Source organism: Tenrec ecaudatus, chromosome 14 (genome assembly GCF_050624435.1).
Source record: "Tenrec ecaudatus isolate mTenEca1 chromosome 14, mTenEca1.hap1, whole genome shotgun sequence".
Taxonomy (NCBI): Eukaryota; Metazoa; Chordata; class Mammalia; order Afrosoricida; family Tenrecidae; genus Tenrec; species Tenrec ecaudatus.
The window spans coordinates 104,232,333-104,251,798 of NC_134543.1; the positions used below are offsets into that span (position 1 = coordinate 104,232,333).

Consider the following 19,466-nt stretch of genomic DNA (forward strand, 5'->3'; position numbering starts at 1 on the left):
AACATCTCTTCCACAATCGCACCTTGTTACTTAATCTCTAGATACTACATACAGAATAACAATAGCACTTACCTCAAAGGGCTATCGTGTGAGGTTAAGGTCTATCTAAATTTAATGTACTATCTGCCCCAAAGTAAATACTTAACACACCGTTCTATTACTATCATTAATGCTTAGCAATTATGAGCATTAGTTTGGGAATAAGTCATATCTGAGCTAAAACTTTTGTTAAAAATGGGCAAATTATTTGACCTCTCAGGTTCAATTTCCATAGCTATAAAATAGAAGGAAAAAAAAGATTAAAGTAAGAAATGTAAAAAGTATAAGTCTAAGAAATTTGGATGTAATAAAAAAATGAAATGGATTGGATAAAGACTGATAACCTAAGCATTAGTAAGCTGAAATTGACTGATATTGGCCATTTTGAAATGGCACATTGAAGAGGCATGGTGTAGTATTCATTATATAAAAAAATATATTTCAAAATCCTGAGTGTAAGGAACCCTGGTGGTATAGTGGTTACATGCTTAGCTACAATCTGTATGGTTGACAGTTCGAAACCAGCAGCAGCTCCTCAGGACTTGATATTCCCGTAAACAGTTACAGTCTTGGAAACCCACAGAGGATTGCAATGGGTCTGCACTGACCAATGGCAGCAAGTTTAGTTTTTACCTGAATAATGTTATCAATGATAGGATAATAACAATGCACCTATAAGAAAAGCAGTTACTATTATTCAAATTTAGAAACTAATCACTAAGGTCAAAAATAAAGAAATTAAAGATTCTTACCAATTTCTTTAGTCTAAAATTAATCACATATGCAATAATGATTACTGACAATTGGAATGGTAAAGTTCACAAACAAGAAAGAATGAGCAGTTGGAAAATATGGCCTTGGTGATAGAAGCAATGTTGGAGATTGCATAATAGAATTTTGCAAGACAAAAGACATTCATTATAAATATACCGTAAATACTCAAATATAAGCTGACCCAAGTATAAGCCGAGGTACCTAATTATTACCTGGATTGACTCAAGTCAATCAAAACGGATTGACTCAAGTATAAGCCTAGGGTGGAAAATGCAGAAGCTATTGGTGAGTTTCAATAATCAAAATGAATGAAAATAAAATTACTAAAAATTGAGACATCAGTGGGGTAATGTATTTAAATATTTATTTTAAATAAAAACATAAATAAAAGGACAAGTCATTTAACATTAATAAACCAGCACAGTAAGTGGAAAATAGGTTCAACAAAAACAATAAGGTAACAACAATGATATCCTAAGAGTACTATTCCCTGAGCTCAATCAGCAACCAAGCTAAAATGTAAAGAGTTAAATCCTTCAAAACTGGATTCCTCATCATCATCTGTATCCCAATGCAGAGATTCAGCTGGTGTGAGGTCATCATAGACGCTGTCCTCACTGAGATTGCCGTCATCACCATCACTGCTGTCATTTTCATACAAAGCGCAGTCTTCACTGCCATCCATAGCGTTACTAATACTACATTTCCGGAAGGCACATAGCACCATGTCTTCTGGAATGTCTTCCCATGCATTTCGAACCCACTTTGCTATTAACTCTATGTCAGGCTTCATGAGATTTCCTCCTTTTGTTAGTCGGACTTGACCAGATGACATCTATTCATGCTACTGACGCGTGTATAAGCTGAACCCCAGTTGTTCAGCACACTTTTTGTGCTGAAAAACTCAGCTTATACACGAGTATATATGGTACTTTTTTCAACAACATAAATAAATGGTGACTATAACGTGGCACTCATCAGATGGCACACAGAGAAATTAAGCCCACTACAGAAGCGGACAAGGAATAAGGGATATCGTTGGCAATAAATGGATCTTGGCTAAAAGCAAAGACTGCTCTAAAGATGTTTACCTGTGTTTTATTGACTATGCAAAGACATCTGATTGATAACAAATTCTGATTAATAGTTCAAAGAACGGACGTCCAAAACACTTAAGTATGCCTGTGCAAAACCTGCGCAACAGACCAAGAAAGAGTTGTTCAAACAGAACAAGGGAACATTATGTGGTTCAGAATCACGGTGAAGGTTGTGCCTTCGTGGTGAACTCACCATACTTAATCTACTTGTATGCTCAGCAAATAATCTGAGAAGATGACCTATAGGCAGAATGTGGCATCGGGATCAGGAGATTCCATTAACACCCTGCAATATAAAATCTTGCCTGATGGAAGCAATGAGGACTTGAAACACTTACTGATGAAGATCAAATATATTCAGTGTGGATTACAACTCAATATGAAGGACACCAAAATCCTCACAATTGGACCAATAAACAATATCATGATCAACATAGAAAAGAATGAAAGTTGTCACAGATTTCATTTCACTTGGACGTACAATCAACGCCCATGAAAGCAGACATCAAGAAATCAAATGGTGTATTACACTGGGAAAATCTGTTGCATTAGACCTATTTAAAGTAGTAAAGAATAAAAATGGCACACTTTGAAGACTAAGGTGCAACTGATTCAGGCCATGATAGTTTCAATTACTTCATATGTATGTGTAAGCAGGACAGTGAATAAGGAAGACCACAGAAAAACTGGTGCATTTGAATTATGATGTTGGCAAAGATGATTGAAAGTACCATGAACTGCCAGAAACAAATATGTCTTTGAAGACAAACAGCCAGAATGCTCTTCAGAAGTGAGAATGGCTAGACTTCTCTCATGTACTTCATGTATTTAATTAGAAGAGACCAATCCCAGCAGAAAAATCAGGGCCTGTAAGAAGAACATCATGGTTGGTAAAATAAAGAGTCAGTGAAAAAGAAGACAACCTTCAACAAACTGGATGACACAGTGACTCCAAGAATGTCAATTAACGATTGTGAGGCTGACACAGGATCTGGCAGTGTTTCATTCTGCTGTGCATTATATCACTGCGTGTCAGAACTGATATGAAGCCACCTAACAACCACCCTACCAACTAAGCAACCAATAAAAAAACCTAATAAAAATAATCAAATATCTACATCAGGGAAGATAGAAAACTAAAATCAAAGGTCCTTTCATCAAAGATTTTATGCTATTATTGAAATAATAAAATCAGATGACAGTTTATGAAAACAAACAATAAACATTATAAAGATTCCAAAACAGAGACGTCAATAGATTAGCTGGAGAAAGCATTCTGGAAACACATGGTTTAATCAATTGTACAACAATGATACAAAAGAAATAAGTATCATCTAAATCAAGCCCCAATTAAAATAATTCCACCTAAGGAGACTGGGAAACAAAGGTTCACATTGGCTTTTCATAAAGATATTCACATAAAATCATCTATATTCTAAATGGCTCACCAGGTGCCAAAAAGAAAATAAAGTTTTGAAATTCTTCACTCAAAATAAACACCAAGGGAAAGTCATCATTTAAACCAGGCTAGTAGGGAACCGTTTTTTACTGGCAAGGGCCTTTTGGATATTTAAAACATTATTCTCAGACCATACTGGTCAAATATTTAATTAACTCACCCCTAATGTGATAGTAGTCTAGGTGGCATAGGGGTTAAGCATCGGGCTGCTAACCAGAAGTCAGCAGTTCAAAACCACCAGCTGCTCCCTGGGAGAAAGCTGAGGTTTTTTTTTTACTCCCATAAAGAGCTACGGTCTCAGAAACCCACAGGAGCAGTTCTACTCCATCTCATAGGGTCACTAAAAGTCAGAATTGATTCTATAGCAGTGAGTTTTTCAGCAATGTGATGGCTGGCACTACTTCTCTTTGGTGAGACACGTGATGCCAGCTGGTATAGATGATTTTGCTGGTCTTACTATGGCCCTCAAGCAGGAAGTTCCCCAGCCCTGATTTAAGCAATGGTGGCCTGTCATGTAAGAGTTGGACTACTAACTGAGACAGCTCACTTTGAGGGCGAAAAATGAGGTCACAGATTCTGTAAAGAAACCTATATATAAGTTACACATATAGCCTAAGAAACCATATATAAGTTTGCTTGAGTTGGAATTTACTTGCTAGCAATGGTTTCTTTTTTTGTTGTATTGTTGTTTGGGGGTGGTATATTTTATACAAATTCTATCTTCTTTTCATACTTGGCAGGTATCAGGAGAGACCAGTCCCTAGAAAAGGACATGATGCTTGGGTAATGTGTAGGGTCACCAAAAAAACAGAAAGACCCTTAAGAAGATGGACTGACTATAGGGGCATTGAATTATTTAATGTGGTCCTTCTAGCCAAAGTCAACTCCCACCAAACAACTTTTTACTGTATTGATCTGGTTAAGAACAAAGGGCGAAGAGACTTCTAGGGTTCACCTGTGAGTAACTGGTAACAGGATTCATTATGGTTGCCATCTTTGGGATATTAATGAGCCCTCTGATGAGGAGGAGGGGCAATCTTACGACCAGCAAAAGCCAGGAATGGAAAGTGTCCTTTAGATCCTGCATCTGGTCTGCTGAACCTCCAGTTCTTGGAACTTCAGTTGTGGTTTGTCACCTGACCTGATTTCACTAGCTTCCAGAGCCTTGGCAATACGGGAAATCCTCCAAACAGACATCTGAATTTTAGATTAGGGATTTACCAGCACTCACAATACATGATCCATTTTCCTTTAGGTAAAAAAGGTAGTGGTTATGTCAGAGGTGATAGAGTAGTACAGAAGTTTGGAAAGGTAGAACATTTGGGATACAGCTGACCTTCACCTTTTGGGGACTAAGGAGCCTTTGTGGTGTAGTGAGTTCCAAAGCATGTTGCAAACTGCAAGGTCAGCAGTACGATTCCACCAGCAGCTCTGACAGCGCGTTCTACTCTGAGGCTTTCTACTCCATAAAAAGTTAGTCTAAGAAAACAATCAAAGCAGTTGTACTCTGTCCTACAGGGTTGTAATGGGTTGGAATCAACTCCACGACAGTGACTTTTGGAGACAAGTCTTGTGTTAATTTTTATTAAAGACCATGTTAGTTCACTGACACAGCAACTTCAATATAACAATTGTGAGGATAGTGCCGGACTGGGCAGTGTTTCTTTCTACAACAAAACCAACTCAAAAACGCCTAATAACAACATAACAAAAAGAAACCCCGTGATGTAGTTGATTATATATTGGACTGCTACCCACAAAGTCGGAAGTTCAAACCCACCAGTTACTCCTCAGGAGAAAGGTGAAACTGACTGCTCCCTTACAAATCTGCAGTCCCAGAAATCCTAGAGAGCAGTTCTACTCTACCCTGCCCGATTACTGGGAGTTGGAATCAACTTGATGGCAGTGGGTTTAGTTTTATGGCTTCTATCATTATCTGGAGCCCTGGTGGCATGATGGGTTTGGCACCAGGCTGCTAACTATAAGGTCAGAGGCTCAAATCTACCAGATGCTTCCTGAGTTAAAGAATAGGCTATCTGCTCCCCTAAAGATTTACTGTTTCATAAATCCTAAAAAGGGTCACTGTGAGTCAGAATCAATTCAATGACAGTGGGTTAGGAAAATGATGAGCACAATTTTACCAACTTATCTATAACATAATTAAAAATAGGAAAGAAAAGATAGAGAATTAGAGGACCACATGAAGAAGTCCAATATCTCAACAACAAAAAAAAAAGTTCCAGAAGGGAAGATAGAGATAATCAAGCTAGGAATCAACCAACAAAATAATTCATGAAAATTTCCTAAGAAGTAGAAATGATTGAGAGAGACTTCAGAGATCTCATCAAATGCAATATGCCTACTTTATATGTGAATCCTGATTTTAATATATGGCAAAATATTTTTGAGAAATTAAACTGACTACATATTATATGGTATTAAGTATTCATTAATTTTGTTAGGTGTCTAATGATATTATGATTATGTTTTTAGTTAGGAGCCTATATCTATTAGACAGAGAAACTACTGAAATATTTACAGACATGCTGTCTGATACTGTAAAATACTCTAGCAAAATGGAAAGAATGGCTGTAGAAGTGGGTATAGATACAAAGAGACTATCCAAATATTAATATTTATTACATCTGAGCTTTAGATACATGGAAATTCATTATGCAATTCAAGTTTTGCTTAAGATTTCTCTGTCTCATGGATATATCCAAATTTTAAAGATTGAAATAGAAATCTAATTTTCAAAAATAATGATGTAACACAGGGGCAAGTTATGAAAATTTCTTAATATAATCAAACACCTTGAGGGAATGAGTTATTTTGCTATGGGGCTCAGAATCATGGACTCAGGGGACACTAAGGTCAATGGGCATAACAAAGACAATGTTCTATAACCTACACTGCTGAGTAGTTTCTGCAGTTTTAAAAAGTCATGAGTGGCCATCTGAAGTACAAGTATGGTCTCTCCCTGTCCAGAGGAAGGAAGATTGAAGAAAACTGGAGATGCAAAGAAGCTATAAACCCAATGCAAACATCTGTCTCCACAATCCTAAGACCAGAAAAACTAGATGGCAAAAGAAAAAGAAAAAAAGAACTAGATGGTGCCTGGCTACCACTACCAACTACCCTGCAAGAGGTCATCACCACATTGGGTGCTCTTGGATAGAGCAGGAGAAAAGTGTGACGCAAAACTCAAAATCACCCAGCCCTTAGTCACTTTTCAGATCTGAACATAAACATCCCCTGGGTTCAATTTTTAACCAAACAACAGACAGGTCTATAAGGAGGAGAGTGACACTATGGAAGTAAAGAAAGCTTAGAACAATGAACCATTTGAGATCTAAAGGGCAGAATTTACACCCAAGGAAGCAGAGGGAGTAAGTGAGACAAGTGGTATTATATTGTGGGGTTGCAATCAATGACATGAAACTATGTATGAATTATTGAATAGAAAACAAATGCCTTGTAAATCTTGACTTAATTTACAATAAAAATTTTGAAAAACAAGTAAGTCTTGATGTAAGGTTCCTGAAGGGCTGAAGAATTATAAATAATCTGATTTGAAAAGACAAGTATTTTTTCCCATTTCATTGGCACAGCCAATAATGCTGTATTTAGTGAGGAGGAAAAAAGAAATGGTGCATTGCGTTATAGCAAAAGCTAACGTAAAGAAATGAAGATAGTAAAAACACAGGAAGAAAATGGGAGGAATGTGTTACATTGTGGGGATTGAAATCATTGTCATGAAGCAAAGCATGTATAAACTGTTGAGTGGAAAGCACATTTGCTCTGTAAACTTTCACTCAACTACAATAAACAAGTTTAAGTGAATGTAAGTAGAATTTCAATGTAAAACAAAGATAGAAGAGGACAGAGAAAAGATTAAAAGACTATTTTTGTTATTGTTAGGTGCCATTGAGTACATTACAATTTATAGTGAGCCTATACACAACAGAACAACGCACTGCCCAGTCCTGTGCCATCCTCACAATTGTTCTTATGCTTGAGCCCATTGTAGGAAGGCAATTATTCCCTTTGAACAAGATTTCAAAGCAATAAGTGGAAAAACTAAGGGATTAAAGATAGTATTATTATCATGAATGGAGCAGAAGTTATAGCTAAATAGTTACATAGAAATACATTTCTGTACAAATGAATGAAAATGTAATATTTTAATGGCCCTACTTATTAGGTATGTGAGGGAGTACCCAAAAAAGACCAGGATTGAGCTGGGTGGAGTGGCGCTTTCATAGTACACATTTTTCTCTCTAGGCGAGCATCAAGCAACTTTCTCTGAGTTAGTGCACCCAATGGCGGCGTCACCTGGGAAGGTTCTCTCTGGTCACAGTGAATTTTTTGTAAAAGCATTTCGCTTCAACCTCATTTTTTTGTGATGGCCAATGTAAGAGAATAGTGTGCAGCTGTGAAATTTTGTTTCCTGCTTGGGAAAAATGCCACAGAAACTGTTGTGGTCGTTCAATATAGCTTGCATTGACAGCACTATGGGAAAAACTCAAGTGTACAACTGGTTTTCTTATTTCAAAAAAGGTGAAATGTCAATTGATGACAAACCTTGTTCTGGACATCTGTCAATTTCCCTAACAGATAAAAATGACAATTCCATAGAACATTTGGAGTTTGTTCCACCAGGTCAGACTGTTAATCAAGCTTTCTATTTACAGGTTCTGAAAAGTTTGCGTAAGAGTGTGTAACAAAAAAGCAGCCTGATTTGTGGCAAATGGGGAACTGGTTTTGCCACCATAGCCCTCTCAAGTTAGACAGTTTGGGGCAAAAAACAGTATACCTTTTAATGCCCCACATACCTTACTCACCTGACCTCACTCTATGCGCCTTCTTTTTGTTTTCACGAATGCAGAGGGACATGAAAGGGCAGAGATTTGAAGACATAGAAGAGGTGAAGAAAAACATAAGTGAGGGGCTGTCAGCCATACAAACAGATTAAGTTTGGAAAATGTTTCCAAGAATGGAATTGCAGATTTGACGAATGCATTAAGTATAATGGAGAACACTTTGAAGGTGATATGATTGTTTTGTAAAAAAATTTAAATACATAGCTTTGAAAAAAATTCCGGTGTTTTTGAGTACCCCCTCCTCGTTCTTCAGAGAATAATAAATCTCCTGGGATCTGTTTAACCCAGAAAGGAATCAATAGTTCTGTTAGCATCAATTTGAGACTTCTACATCAGTGAATTCAGAATATTCTCCAGAAATAAAGAGAAAAGGGAAAAAAACATTATAGATATCTTTGCTCTAATCTTCTTTCTCTAGTTTGAGTTTTTGCTGCAATGGGTTACTGCAAGGTTAGTGATTCAAATCCATGCCATTCTCTCCTGGGAAGGAAAATGAGCTGTCTGGTCCTGTAAAGTTTGATACTATCAAAAAAACCCATGGAGCAGTTCTACTTTGTCCTGACAGGGTTGCTGTCAGTTGGATCAATCAAGGGCAGTGAATGAGTACTAACAATGGGTGCTGGTCTGAGTATTTACTGTCTTTTAAAAATTCTCATGTTAACAATATCGTTAAGTTTGGGCTAAAAATGACCATCAGACAGATGTATAATTTTATCAGCATCGTTTTCTATGAGCAATTGGTAGAATATTATGAAATCTTATGGTGAACAGCCATGATTAAAAGAATAAAATGCCAGAATAAAAAAAGAATAAAATGCCAGAATAACATAATCCACACTTTCTTAACTAATAAAAACTGTTGTCCTGTGCCATCAGTTGATTCTGGCTCCTAGCAATCCTCTAAGACAAGAGTAGAATTGTGCCTTAGGGTTTCTTAGGCTTTACTCTACAGGAGCAGATCTCCAGCTCTGGGAGGTTCAAACTGCTGACCTTTCTGGTTAGCAGCTGAGTACTTAGGTGCCACCAAAAAGATAAACAAAAACTTCACTGCCATTCAGCAGTTAATTCCAACTCACAGCGATCCTATAGGGCAGGATGGAGCTCCCCCTATGAGTTTGAGACTGTAACTTTAAAAAAATCATTTCATTGGGGGCTCTTACAGCTCTCATTACAAATGCATTGTGTCAAGCACATTTGTACACATGTTGCCATCATCATTTTCAAAACATTTTCTTTCTACTTGAGCCCTTGGTATCAGCTCATTTTCCCCTCTCCCACCAGCCCCCACCCTCTCTCCCTCACGAACCCTTGATAATTTATCAATTTTTTTTCATGTTTTACACCAATTGCTCTCTCCCTTCACTTTTCTATTGTCTGTCCCCCCGGGAGGGGGTTATATGCAGATCATTGTGATCGGTTCCCCCTCCCTCCCCCCACCTGAGACCGTAACTTTTTACAGGAGTAGAATGCCTCTTCTTTGTCCTGCAGAGGCTGGTTGGTTTCAAACTGCTGACGTTGCAGCTAGCAGCCTAACATGTTGCAGTAACCACCACACCACTAGGGCTCTCATTGTACCACCAGGCTCTTTTAATAATAACTAATATACTAGCATTCCAGAAGGAATGGACTCACAAAGAAAACATTCATACTAAAGACTGCAAAACCATGGATCTATAGGCCTACGGCACTGTAACCTTTTGTCTTTACTAGCAAACTAGAGAAGAAACTTCTTTTTCTGTAATGTTAATAATAAACTCTAGATAACAAATGTCCCACAACAAAAGCAAACACTCTAGAGCTCAGCATGGACTAATAGCCCTATTTAAATTTTATTCAGATCAAACTTCAAATAGCAGTAATATAAAATATCAGAGAAGGTCATTAAATTAAAAATACAAAATAAAAACTAGCAATGCAATCAGTTTCCTATCACTTAAATTATACCACAAAATAATTCATTCCATTATAATAAAAATATTGAGACCAAAAATGGAGGAAAGTGAAACTGAAGTGGACTTGGAGTCTTGTGACAAACAAGTTCACTTCAAACAATAAAAAAAAATAGATATTGAGACCTAACTAGTAAAATTGTCCTAAAAACTGACCAGAGGACCAGAAAGAAATATACTACTGTATATACTCGAATATAAGCTGACCCGAGTATAAACCGAGGTACTTAATTATTACCTGGGAAACCAGAAAAACTGACTCGAGTATAAGCCCAGTGTGGGAAATGCAGGATGTGAATTAAGACAGAGACCAGTGGGGAGAGACAGAGCGCAGCCCCAGACACATCCTTACCAGTTCAGCTGCCAGTGTAAGTGAATCACTAAGGGTGCTTCTGCGAATTGGAGCCGTCCACGTCACAGGACGGCTCTGATTGGTTAGATGTGAGTAAACAAACATTCAAAGCCCTGCAGTGTCAGCGGGGCTTTGAATAAACAGCGGCGGAATGGCAATCACCTTAAGATGTTACATCTCACACCTCACTTGGGTACAACTGACCCGTGTATAAGCCAAATCCCAGTTTTTCAGCATATTTTGTGCTGAAAAACTCAGCTTATACACGAGTATATACGGTATATGAAACTCATGTTAATAAGGATCAACATGTAAGAGGATTTTTAACCCATTTTGAAATTGAATTGAATATAACTTACTTAGTGAGATTTAAAACATGTTTAACATCCAAAAACACATGTTTAGATACAGAGTAGAAACAATTCAGAAATATGTGGGTTACAAGAAAAAAATTAACAAATGCACAAGTACCAACTTTTGACAGTAATTTCTATTGCAGAGGAATGTATTTGCCAATTTATCTGCTCTCCTCTTAACTATAAAAAGAAACTCTCAAAGTAAATGACTCTACCCAATTATACATTCATACTACTACTAGTTACTGAGTAAAGGATCAGCAAAAAGAAGACCCTCAAAAAGATGAATTAACACAGTGCTTAACAATAGGCTCAAATACAGGAAATACTGTGAGGACGGCACAGGACGAGGCAGTGTCTTCATTCTGCTGTACGTAGGGTAATTATGAGTCAGAACTAAGTCAATGGCACCTAGCAACACTAGTCATCGATGCCATTTCCAAGAAATAATGTTTAGCATATTTGCAGGTAACTGACACCAGAATATTCAATTAGTGCTTAAAAATATAGTCATGTTTTAGAATGATAACAATATGTTACCAATTGCTTGGCAAGGCATACAAAACCACTTACCTTGTAATTTTTTCAATACAGCAACCTCCATTTTCAAGACTTGTTTTGGTTGTTGAGCTGATTCCACCTTCAACGCAACATTTTCCCTGGTGAGCATGTCCAAGGCATCGTAAATTTCTCCAAAGCCCCCACCCCCAATCTTCCTCAACTGCATAGAAAATAAAATGAGAACATATACACACACAAATTACTAGAAGTTCTAGCTGAAAACCAATTCAGCCCATACTTACAATATAATATATAATTTTACTATCTGTGTTTTATAATAAAATATTTCAATACTGTTAAGCTTGTTATGGGCTACTGAGTCAATTTTCAACTCACAGTAACTCTCATGACAAAGCAGAACTGCCACATTGGATTCCTTAGCTGTGACCTTTACGGAAGCAGCTTGCCAGTTCTCTTCCCCACATTTTTAAACTGTATATTCCAAGGAGAAAAATACCTGAAAATAGCATAAGACCTGTTCTCATAGTCTTGTCCATAGAAAGTAATGAAATTATCTGTCACAATTTAAAATTTGATGTACAGCCAGTATCAGAAAGGTAATTTTTAAAAAAACAACAAACCATAAACATCACTTCCCATAAATATGTAAGACAAATTCCATTTTACCAAAAACTTTTTGAAGCTGCCTCACACTACTAAATAACCAGGTTTGTAGTTTTAATTCTATGGCATTAACTTGCCAGGTTTCTTTTAGCCCTGAGATCCCTCTGTTATCTGGACCAATCCCATTGAGATGTGTAGGTGGGGTTGGGCAGTCAGAGCCCAGTCCTCTCAGCACTTTTGGTCCTCCTCTCCAAAACACATGCTCCGGAAAGTCAAAGACTGCAGCTTTCAGTTGGACTACAACTCAATGTAAAGAAAATCAAAATCCTGAAACTGGATCAATAGGTAACATCATAATAAATGGAGAAAAAGTAAAAGTTGTCAAGGATTTCATCTTGCTTAGATGCACAACCAATACTCATGGGGACAGCAGTCAAAAAATAAACAATGCATTGAATTGGGTAAATCTGCTGCACAAGACCTCTTTAAAATGTTGAAAACCAATGTCCTGGAAGAAGTACAGCTAGAGTGCTCCTTAGAGGCAAGGATGGGGAGACTTTATCTCATGTACTTTGACAAGTCAGGAGATAGCAGTCCCTGGAGGAGTGGTAGTCGCCTAATCTAGTGCCAATTTGAGGATTAAGAATGCAGGGGTGGAGTCTAGTCTGTCAATCTGGAGATATCAATGAGACCTCTGTGTGGGCATGGCCTTCTGAGAATTCTGGGAAATTTGGTACTTCCTCCTTGGGAGGTGGGAGACACTTCTCTCTCTGACACTCCCTGGGAGGCATAGCAGCTGACAAGACACACAGACCTACCCTGATGCAGAGACCCCTGCTAGCACTGAGATGTTTCCAATCCAGAGACTCCTGCCAGCGCTGAGATGTTTCCAATGCCACTGGACTTTCTACCCACTGGCCTGTGATTTTCTACATTCGGCGTCATTGCATGTGTTTCTTGAGTCTGAAGAGGACTATATATAGATTGATATCTGACATGGGCTAATATCAGACTTGTGGACTTGATCTGGCCGAGGATATTTTCTCAATGCTCAATTGCTCTTGTATATGAATCTTTCTTTTTTTCTTTTTAATTTGACATGACTTTCATTGAGAGGGATGGGGTGGTGATGGCAAATCGAAGACCAACATCCAAGAGAGGTAACTTAAAAGATACAATGGTTTTCTTTCTTTTTTTTTTTTTAAAGGAAGAAAAGGTTAGCTCAAAAAAAGGCATTCAAAGCCTATGAGTCAAGGCATAGCCCAAACCACGTTCTATCTTAAGTAGGTTCTCTTTCTTTCACTCTTTAATAAAACCTTTCCTCAACCCATGCTCACTTTTAATCATCCCCAGACTGGGCTTCATCTTCAGACCCTTCATGCCCAGATTTCCCTGGAGGAGGACTGACAAAGGCTTTCAGGCTCCTCATCATCGTTGTCTTTGGGGAAGGTGTCTTTTCCTTTGATGCCCACTTTGCCTTTCACTGGACTTGGTGTCACTGTTGCCTTTAGCCTGGGTTTAGGCATTTTCTTTTCTTTGCTCTCAGGTTTGGATTTCTTAACCATCTTTTTGTCTTTCTTTGTTGAACTGCCATAATCACTGTCTTCGTTGTCTTCCATTAGAAAATCTTCATCACTGCCAGAATCGTTTTCTTGGAATGGTGCCTCGTCGTCTTCTTCTTGCCCTTCCTCACTGCCCACATCCTCCATGAGCATTTCTCTCTGCCTCCAAGCCGCTTTTGATGCCGCCTGCCGCTGCTGGCAAGCATTTTTACGATCTTCTTTCTCATCTTCACTATGCCCTGCGGCGTGAGAGTCACCCTTCTTAGTCTTCCCATCTTTATCTTCAGAGTCCTCACTATCTTCCTGAGAATTCTTTGCAGATCGCCACTTAGTTTTAGCTTCTCGGGGAGATGATCGACTTTTCTTTGCTGAAGGACCCGAATCTCTTCCATAATCTTCATCAGCATTATGAGATTCCTGAAGCTGTGAATAATCAACAACTTCCCGATTTCTGACAGGCCGAGTCATGTTCGCTGAGAAGGCAAAGACCAGGACCCCACCCCCAACCCCGCGTGCTTGGCGCCCCACCCCCTCCAAACTACAGCGGATATTGCCGCTGCAGCTAAACCCCAAACTAGTGGTCTCTCAAACTCGGTCGCTTCTTGCTTCAAAGCCCCTTAACAGACAAGCACCCCGCTCCCATCTCTCCAAAACGGATGAATCTAAATCTCTTTCTTATACACATGTGTGTTCATGGACGTGTTTCTCCAGTCTACCCAGACTAACCCAGGAGGATAGATCATGCTTAGTAAAGTAGAGGGGCAGTATAAAAAAGGAAGGCCTTCTCTTTACCACCCCTCTACATCTATGATGATTTCTGTATCTTCTCAACTTCACAGCAATTTTTTGCTCCATTTTATTGGGTCAAATAAGTCAGATAGCCCTTGTATTACTAATACATTATATTGCTTTTTAATTCTATGTCATTTAACTTTACAGTATCAATGTCCCATCCCTGCAGTGAAACTAATTTTCTTCAAGGCCACTTGTTCTATTTCTTTTGTTCCCCATAGTATCGGCAAGATGGTAACTGTGTAATTATTGTTTAATAACTATTTATTGTTTTGTGGTTTGGTTTGGTGGTAGGAAGGTATCATGAGGAACTACATTGAGTATTTAGATTTTTTTAAGTTTCCATAAGCTAAATAAATTGTTCTTTGTTAGGCTCTATTGTATTTATAATCCTTTTTACTTTATAAATGTGTTACCTGAGACCTCAGCAAGGATGTTACTTTGAAGACTAAGGTGCACCTGACCTAAGCCCTGGTATTTTCAACTGTCTCACATGCATGTGAAATTTGGACATTGAATAAGGAAAACCACAGAAGAATAAATGCATTTGAATTGTGGTGCTGGAGAACAATACTGAAAATACTATGGACTGCCAAAAGAACAAACAAATCTGTCCTGGAAGAAGTACAGCTAGAGTGCTCCTTAGAGGTAAGGATGGGGAGACTTAGCCTTACATATTTTGGACAAGTTGTCAGGAGAGACCAGTCACTGGAGAAAGAAAAATAGAGGGGAGTAAAAAGGAGGAAAGCCCTCAAGGAAATGAACTGATACCATGTCGGCAACAATGGGCTCAGTGTAGGAACAATTTTGAGGATGACACAGAAGTGGGCCATATTTTGCTCTGTTGTACAGAGTGGCTGGGTTGGAACTGATTCAACGGCACCTAACAACAGCAACATACACTGCTCTTTTAACATCTTAATTTAATGTTAAAGCCTCATAATTGTACCAAGGAGAAATTTTTATCAAATGACAGTATGAAAAACTAGGCAGATATGAATGTTTTTGCTTTTTAGTCTATTCTTACAATGTCATCTGAGCATTAGCAGTCACTATTTTATTGAGTTTTTCTTAAGCTTGACAAAGTCATAAAAAATAAATCATAAGTGCTTATAAGGCAGAGTCAGAGATGGTTTAGCATGATGGGGCATGCAGATTAGGTAAAGATATGGGTAATGCATTATATTTGTGGCAGATTTTATTTTTGAAATAGGGCCACAACAGTATTCAATTTATTCTTCTGCCACTCCTCTACCAAGAAGTAGAGTCCATTTCCTCAGTCTATTGAGTCTGGGGAAATCTTTGACTACTGTGACCGACAGAATATGGCAAAGTAACATTGTTAATTCTAAAAACAGCCCTTAAGTAGTCTTAGCAGTTTCCGTTTCCCGACCCTTAAAACCAAGCTCCATGTAATAAGTGTCAACATCACATGACGACCATGTTGTGAGAAGTCACAACCATGTGGAGAAACCCTAGAAAATGAGGTGCCAAGTTGGCAAGGGGCTGGGGTGTGTATGTATATGTTAGAAGTAGAGGTTAGAAGGCAGGCAACAAACAAGTACATGAAGAAGCCACATTGGAAAAATGGATCCTCCTACTAATCATCTCTGCTGGTACTACATGCACATGAAACAAACTGTCCAGGCAAGCTTTTCCCACATTTTAATCCACAAGATGATAAGAAAAACAAACTGTTTTAAGACCCTAAGTTTTCATGCCATGATTATATAACAGAGATAACTAAAATGGCAGCCTTAACAATAAGCCTGTGATTTCTTAATAAAAGCGCCACTATGTCTCTAAAATTTGGAGGACAAGTCCCATATGTATATTAGTTCTAATTATAAGGACAAAGAAATCTTGGCAGACATAATAATTTCATTTGCTACCTTTTGATATGACTATGGGCACACAGCCAACCCTCAATACAATGCTCTAACCAGAGCAATAGTCATGCTTAACACATGAAAGACTGGGATCTTCCTCTACTGTCCGTGTTGACAGAGCTCTTATTTGGTCAAGTTCATGTTTTAAAGCTTACTCGTTTACCTAACCAGTAAAATACATTGTCTATCAAAGAAATATAATTTTTATTTTTAAATGAAGTGTCTTCTTCCAATCTGTTATGGAGTTGAGTGTCAAACACCCCAGGTGGCCTGGGCACAGAGCCCCCCCACCCCACCCTACCCCGTGGGCATGCTGAGCAGCCTCTCCTGCTGACCACTGTCTTGTTTGTGGGTAAAGCTGCATGTGTCACCCCATTCATCACTTGGACACGTTAACTGTACAATGTCTGGTCACTTGTTCCTTGGGTATAGGACAAGATACCCAACTTCAAAGCCCCCGGTTGGAGGGCTGGGCCCAAAGTATAGTCTAAGGAGGAGCTCCTACCTGCAGTTTTGAGTATGTGTGTGTCTGTATGCTTTTGTGTGTGTTCACCTCCACAAGGGATACTCCCACTCAGTTTAAAGTTATACTGGGAACAGGACCACCAGGGTGGCTGTCTCACTCTCTGTCTCTCCCTCTCCTTTTCCTTTTGATGTACCAGATATTTGATGGACAAAATAAGGGCCTTGACTAGGACCAAACTTCTTTGTCTGTTGCTACCGTCTGTACTTAGAACAAAGGTTAACAGTGCTATTGCTAATGAAACAAAGCTCTGTTTAACAAAAGATTGTGTAGCAATAAAAAATATACTATTCAAAATGAAGGAGTTCCTTTAAGAAATAGAGTCTTACAGAAATGTTAAGATTCCAGGCCTAGGACAAGAAAGCAATCACAACTATTAAGATCAAAAGACAAATTGAAAGGTGTCTCCTTAGCCAAATATGACACAACGTAGTCTTCAATAAGGATAATGATATCAAGGGACTGAACACATCAAGTACATTTAAATCCATGAATTTTAATTTATACTTTAATGAAGAAAAAATAATTGGTAACCTTTAGAGAATGATATGGAATCAATTGACTGTTTTGAAAACTAGTAAATTAAGGAAAAGAATCAAACATTATCCTTCCTTCCTAATACAACTGTATATGTTGGGGTAACAAAATAGTTACTCATGGGAAATTTCTCTTTATAGATGTATTCCAACTAATAAAGAAATGATACATCATCAACTTGTAATCCCTACTGTCTTTATAAACAAGACCATCAATGGCAGCTATAACACTGAAAAAGACTCAAGTAGACATGTTTTCTAGTGAAAATGTCCAATATACATTAATAAAGCAAAATACAACTACTACTTCAAGAGTAAATCTGAAATCAGATCCAATCACACCTCTAGATATAACAATATAAATACATGAGACACACAAACATGTTAATACCACACAGAAGCAATCAACAAAATCTAAACCAAAGGAAATTCTATAGAAAAATGACCCAGTTTTAAATAACGCAGAGAAAAAGAGACAGAAAAGGAATCTTAGTAGTGAAACTTAAGGTTTCCTAATATTCATAACTTATTTGGATCTTGACTTAAACTACTCTTAAAAAGAATTTATAAAATAATCATGAAATTATATTAAGAAATTAATATTTTGGGTGTAATGACATTTTATGTCATTATTTTTAAAAATAGATACTGAAATATGTACTGAGGAATAATGAAATTAGAATATTTACTTTGAAATCATCTGGAAGGGGAAAAAACAACTGACCATTAAATTAATGACTATTTAAACTGTGTCATGTGTATGGAGGGTCATTATTTCACTCGTGATACGATTAAATATTTGTATAATTCTCCTTAATAAAAAATTTTAAATGAAAGAAAATAACTGTACTTTAAAATTTTTGTTTTTTCTCCCTAAATATATTTGAAACTATTCAATAGTAGCTATAAAAGGTTAAGAAAATTTAGTAGCCTCCAATAAAATGATTTTTTTAAAGAAGAAAATTTAGTACTGTATATTACTATATAAGGCAGTAAGAATTATGGTAAAATAGAACCTAATCATGAGAAAATGAGAATGTTGAAAATAATTTTAGTCATATAAGCAATACATATATTATCTTATTAGAATATCCAAAATCACATGTGCATGTACACCTTGCAATATACACTCACCACTTTCCATCTTTCTTTGACCAGGATTCCAACACTGAGGATATCCGGCTGCTCTCCTCCCCCACTCATTGCAAATCACTGATGTGATAGAACAGCTACACAGGCATCCAGCTCCCAAGGGTGGTTTCCATTTAGACTGAAGCAAAAAGAAATGGCAGCAGCTTATCAGGACTACCTAATTAGCACAAATAACATTCCAGTAACAAGAAGCACTACTCATCCTATTTGTTAAATAGGTTACTTTATTAGAATAAAGATTTAAAAGACAACACAAACTCATTCTTAAAAACTGGTGAATGTAAAAAACAGCATTTATCTGACTATTATTGATTCCAGTAAAAATAGTCAAACATTGCAAAAGCTATTAGGCTAAAACAGATATACAATTCTAGTGAGTAAAATCACTAGAATATGTGGCAAGCATAATATAGTAGCAGTTAATCCAGGGAGACCAATATCCCAAGTACAGCAGGTAACATTTTCAAAAAGACAGTATCTCATTTAGAGCAGCTTTTTAAATATTTGGTTTTTAATGTTATAAAATACACTAAAAATATATAGGAATTAACTAGAGATCCATTAAAGTTTTCTAATCAAACCCAATACAATGATATAAGAAGTAGCTAAAAATAAAATGGATAAAATACCTACAGTTAAATGAAGATGCATCAAAAAACATGGCCTAATATTACAGGACAAAATAAAATATGTCTACAATTTTAAAAGAATGATATAAATCATAGACCAGTTCTTGTATGAGACATCTAGAAAATAAGAAACCATAAAAAGTAAGCTCAGAGAACTCAGGAAAATACCATTAATATAACAAAAAGAAAGACAGACTCAAATACAGGGAATATGAGCCAGACACACCATACAAATAAGAGAAAAATTAAAAATATATGTACCTTAACTAAAATAATGAATTTTAAATTTTTAAATGTTTAAAATCCAAAATAAATATACTGTATGTACTTGTATATAAGCTGAGTTTTC

At 37.2% G+C, this 19,466-nt stretch overlaps 1 protein-coding gene and 1 pseudogene across 1 annotated transcript in view; both read right to left on the bottom strand.

Annotated features, from left to right (window-relative positions):
* TTBK2 (tau tubulin kinase 2) overlaps positions 1-19,466 on the bottom strand; it is a 174,373-nt gene that overhangs the window by 106,583 nt on the left and 48,324 nt on the right. Inside the window, exons 2-3 of the mRNA XM_075532131.1 lie at positions 18,471-18,606; positions 11,483-11,630 (exon numbers count right to left, since the gene is read on the bottom strand). Of these exons, the coding sequence (XP_075388246.1) occupies positions 11,483-11,630; positions 18,471-18,539 (217 nt within the window). The 5' untranslated portion in view covers positions 18,540-18,606. The remainder of the gene's footprint in view (positions 1-11,482; positions 11,631-18,470; positions 18,607-19,466) is intronic.
* Positions 13,374-14,064, bottom strand: LOC142426414 (nuclear ubiquitous casein and cyclin-dependent kinase substrate 1 pseudogene; annotated as a pseudogene).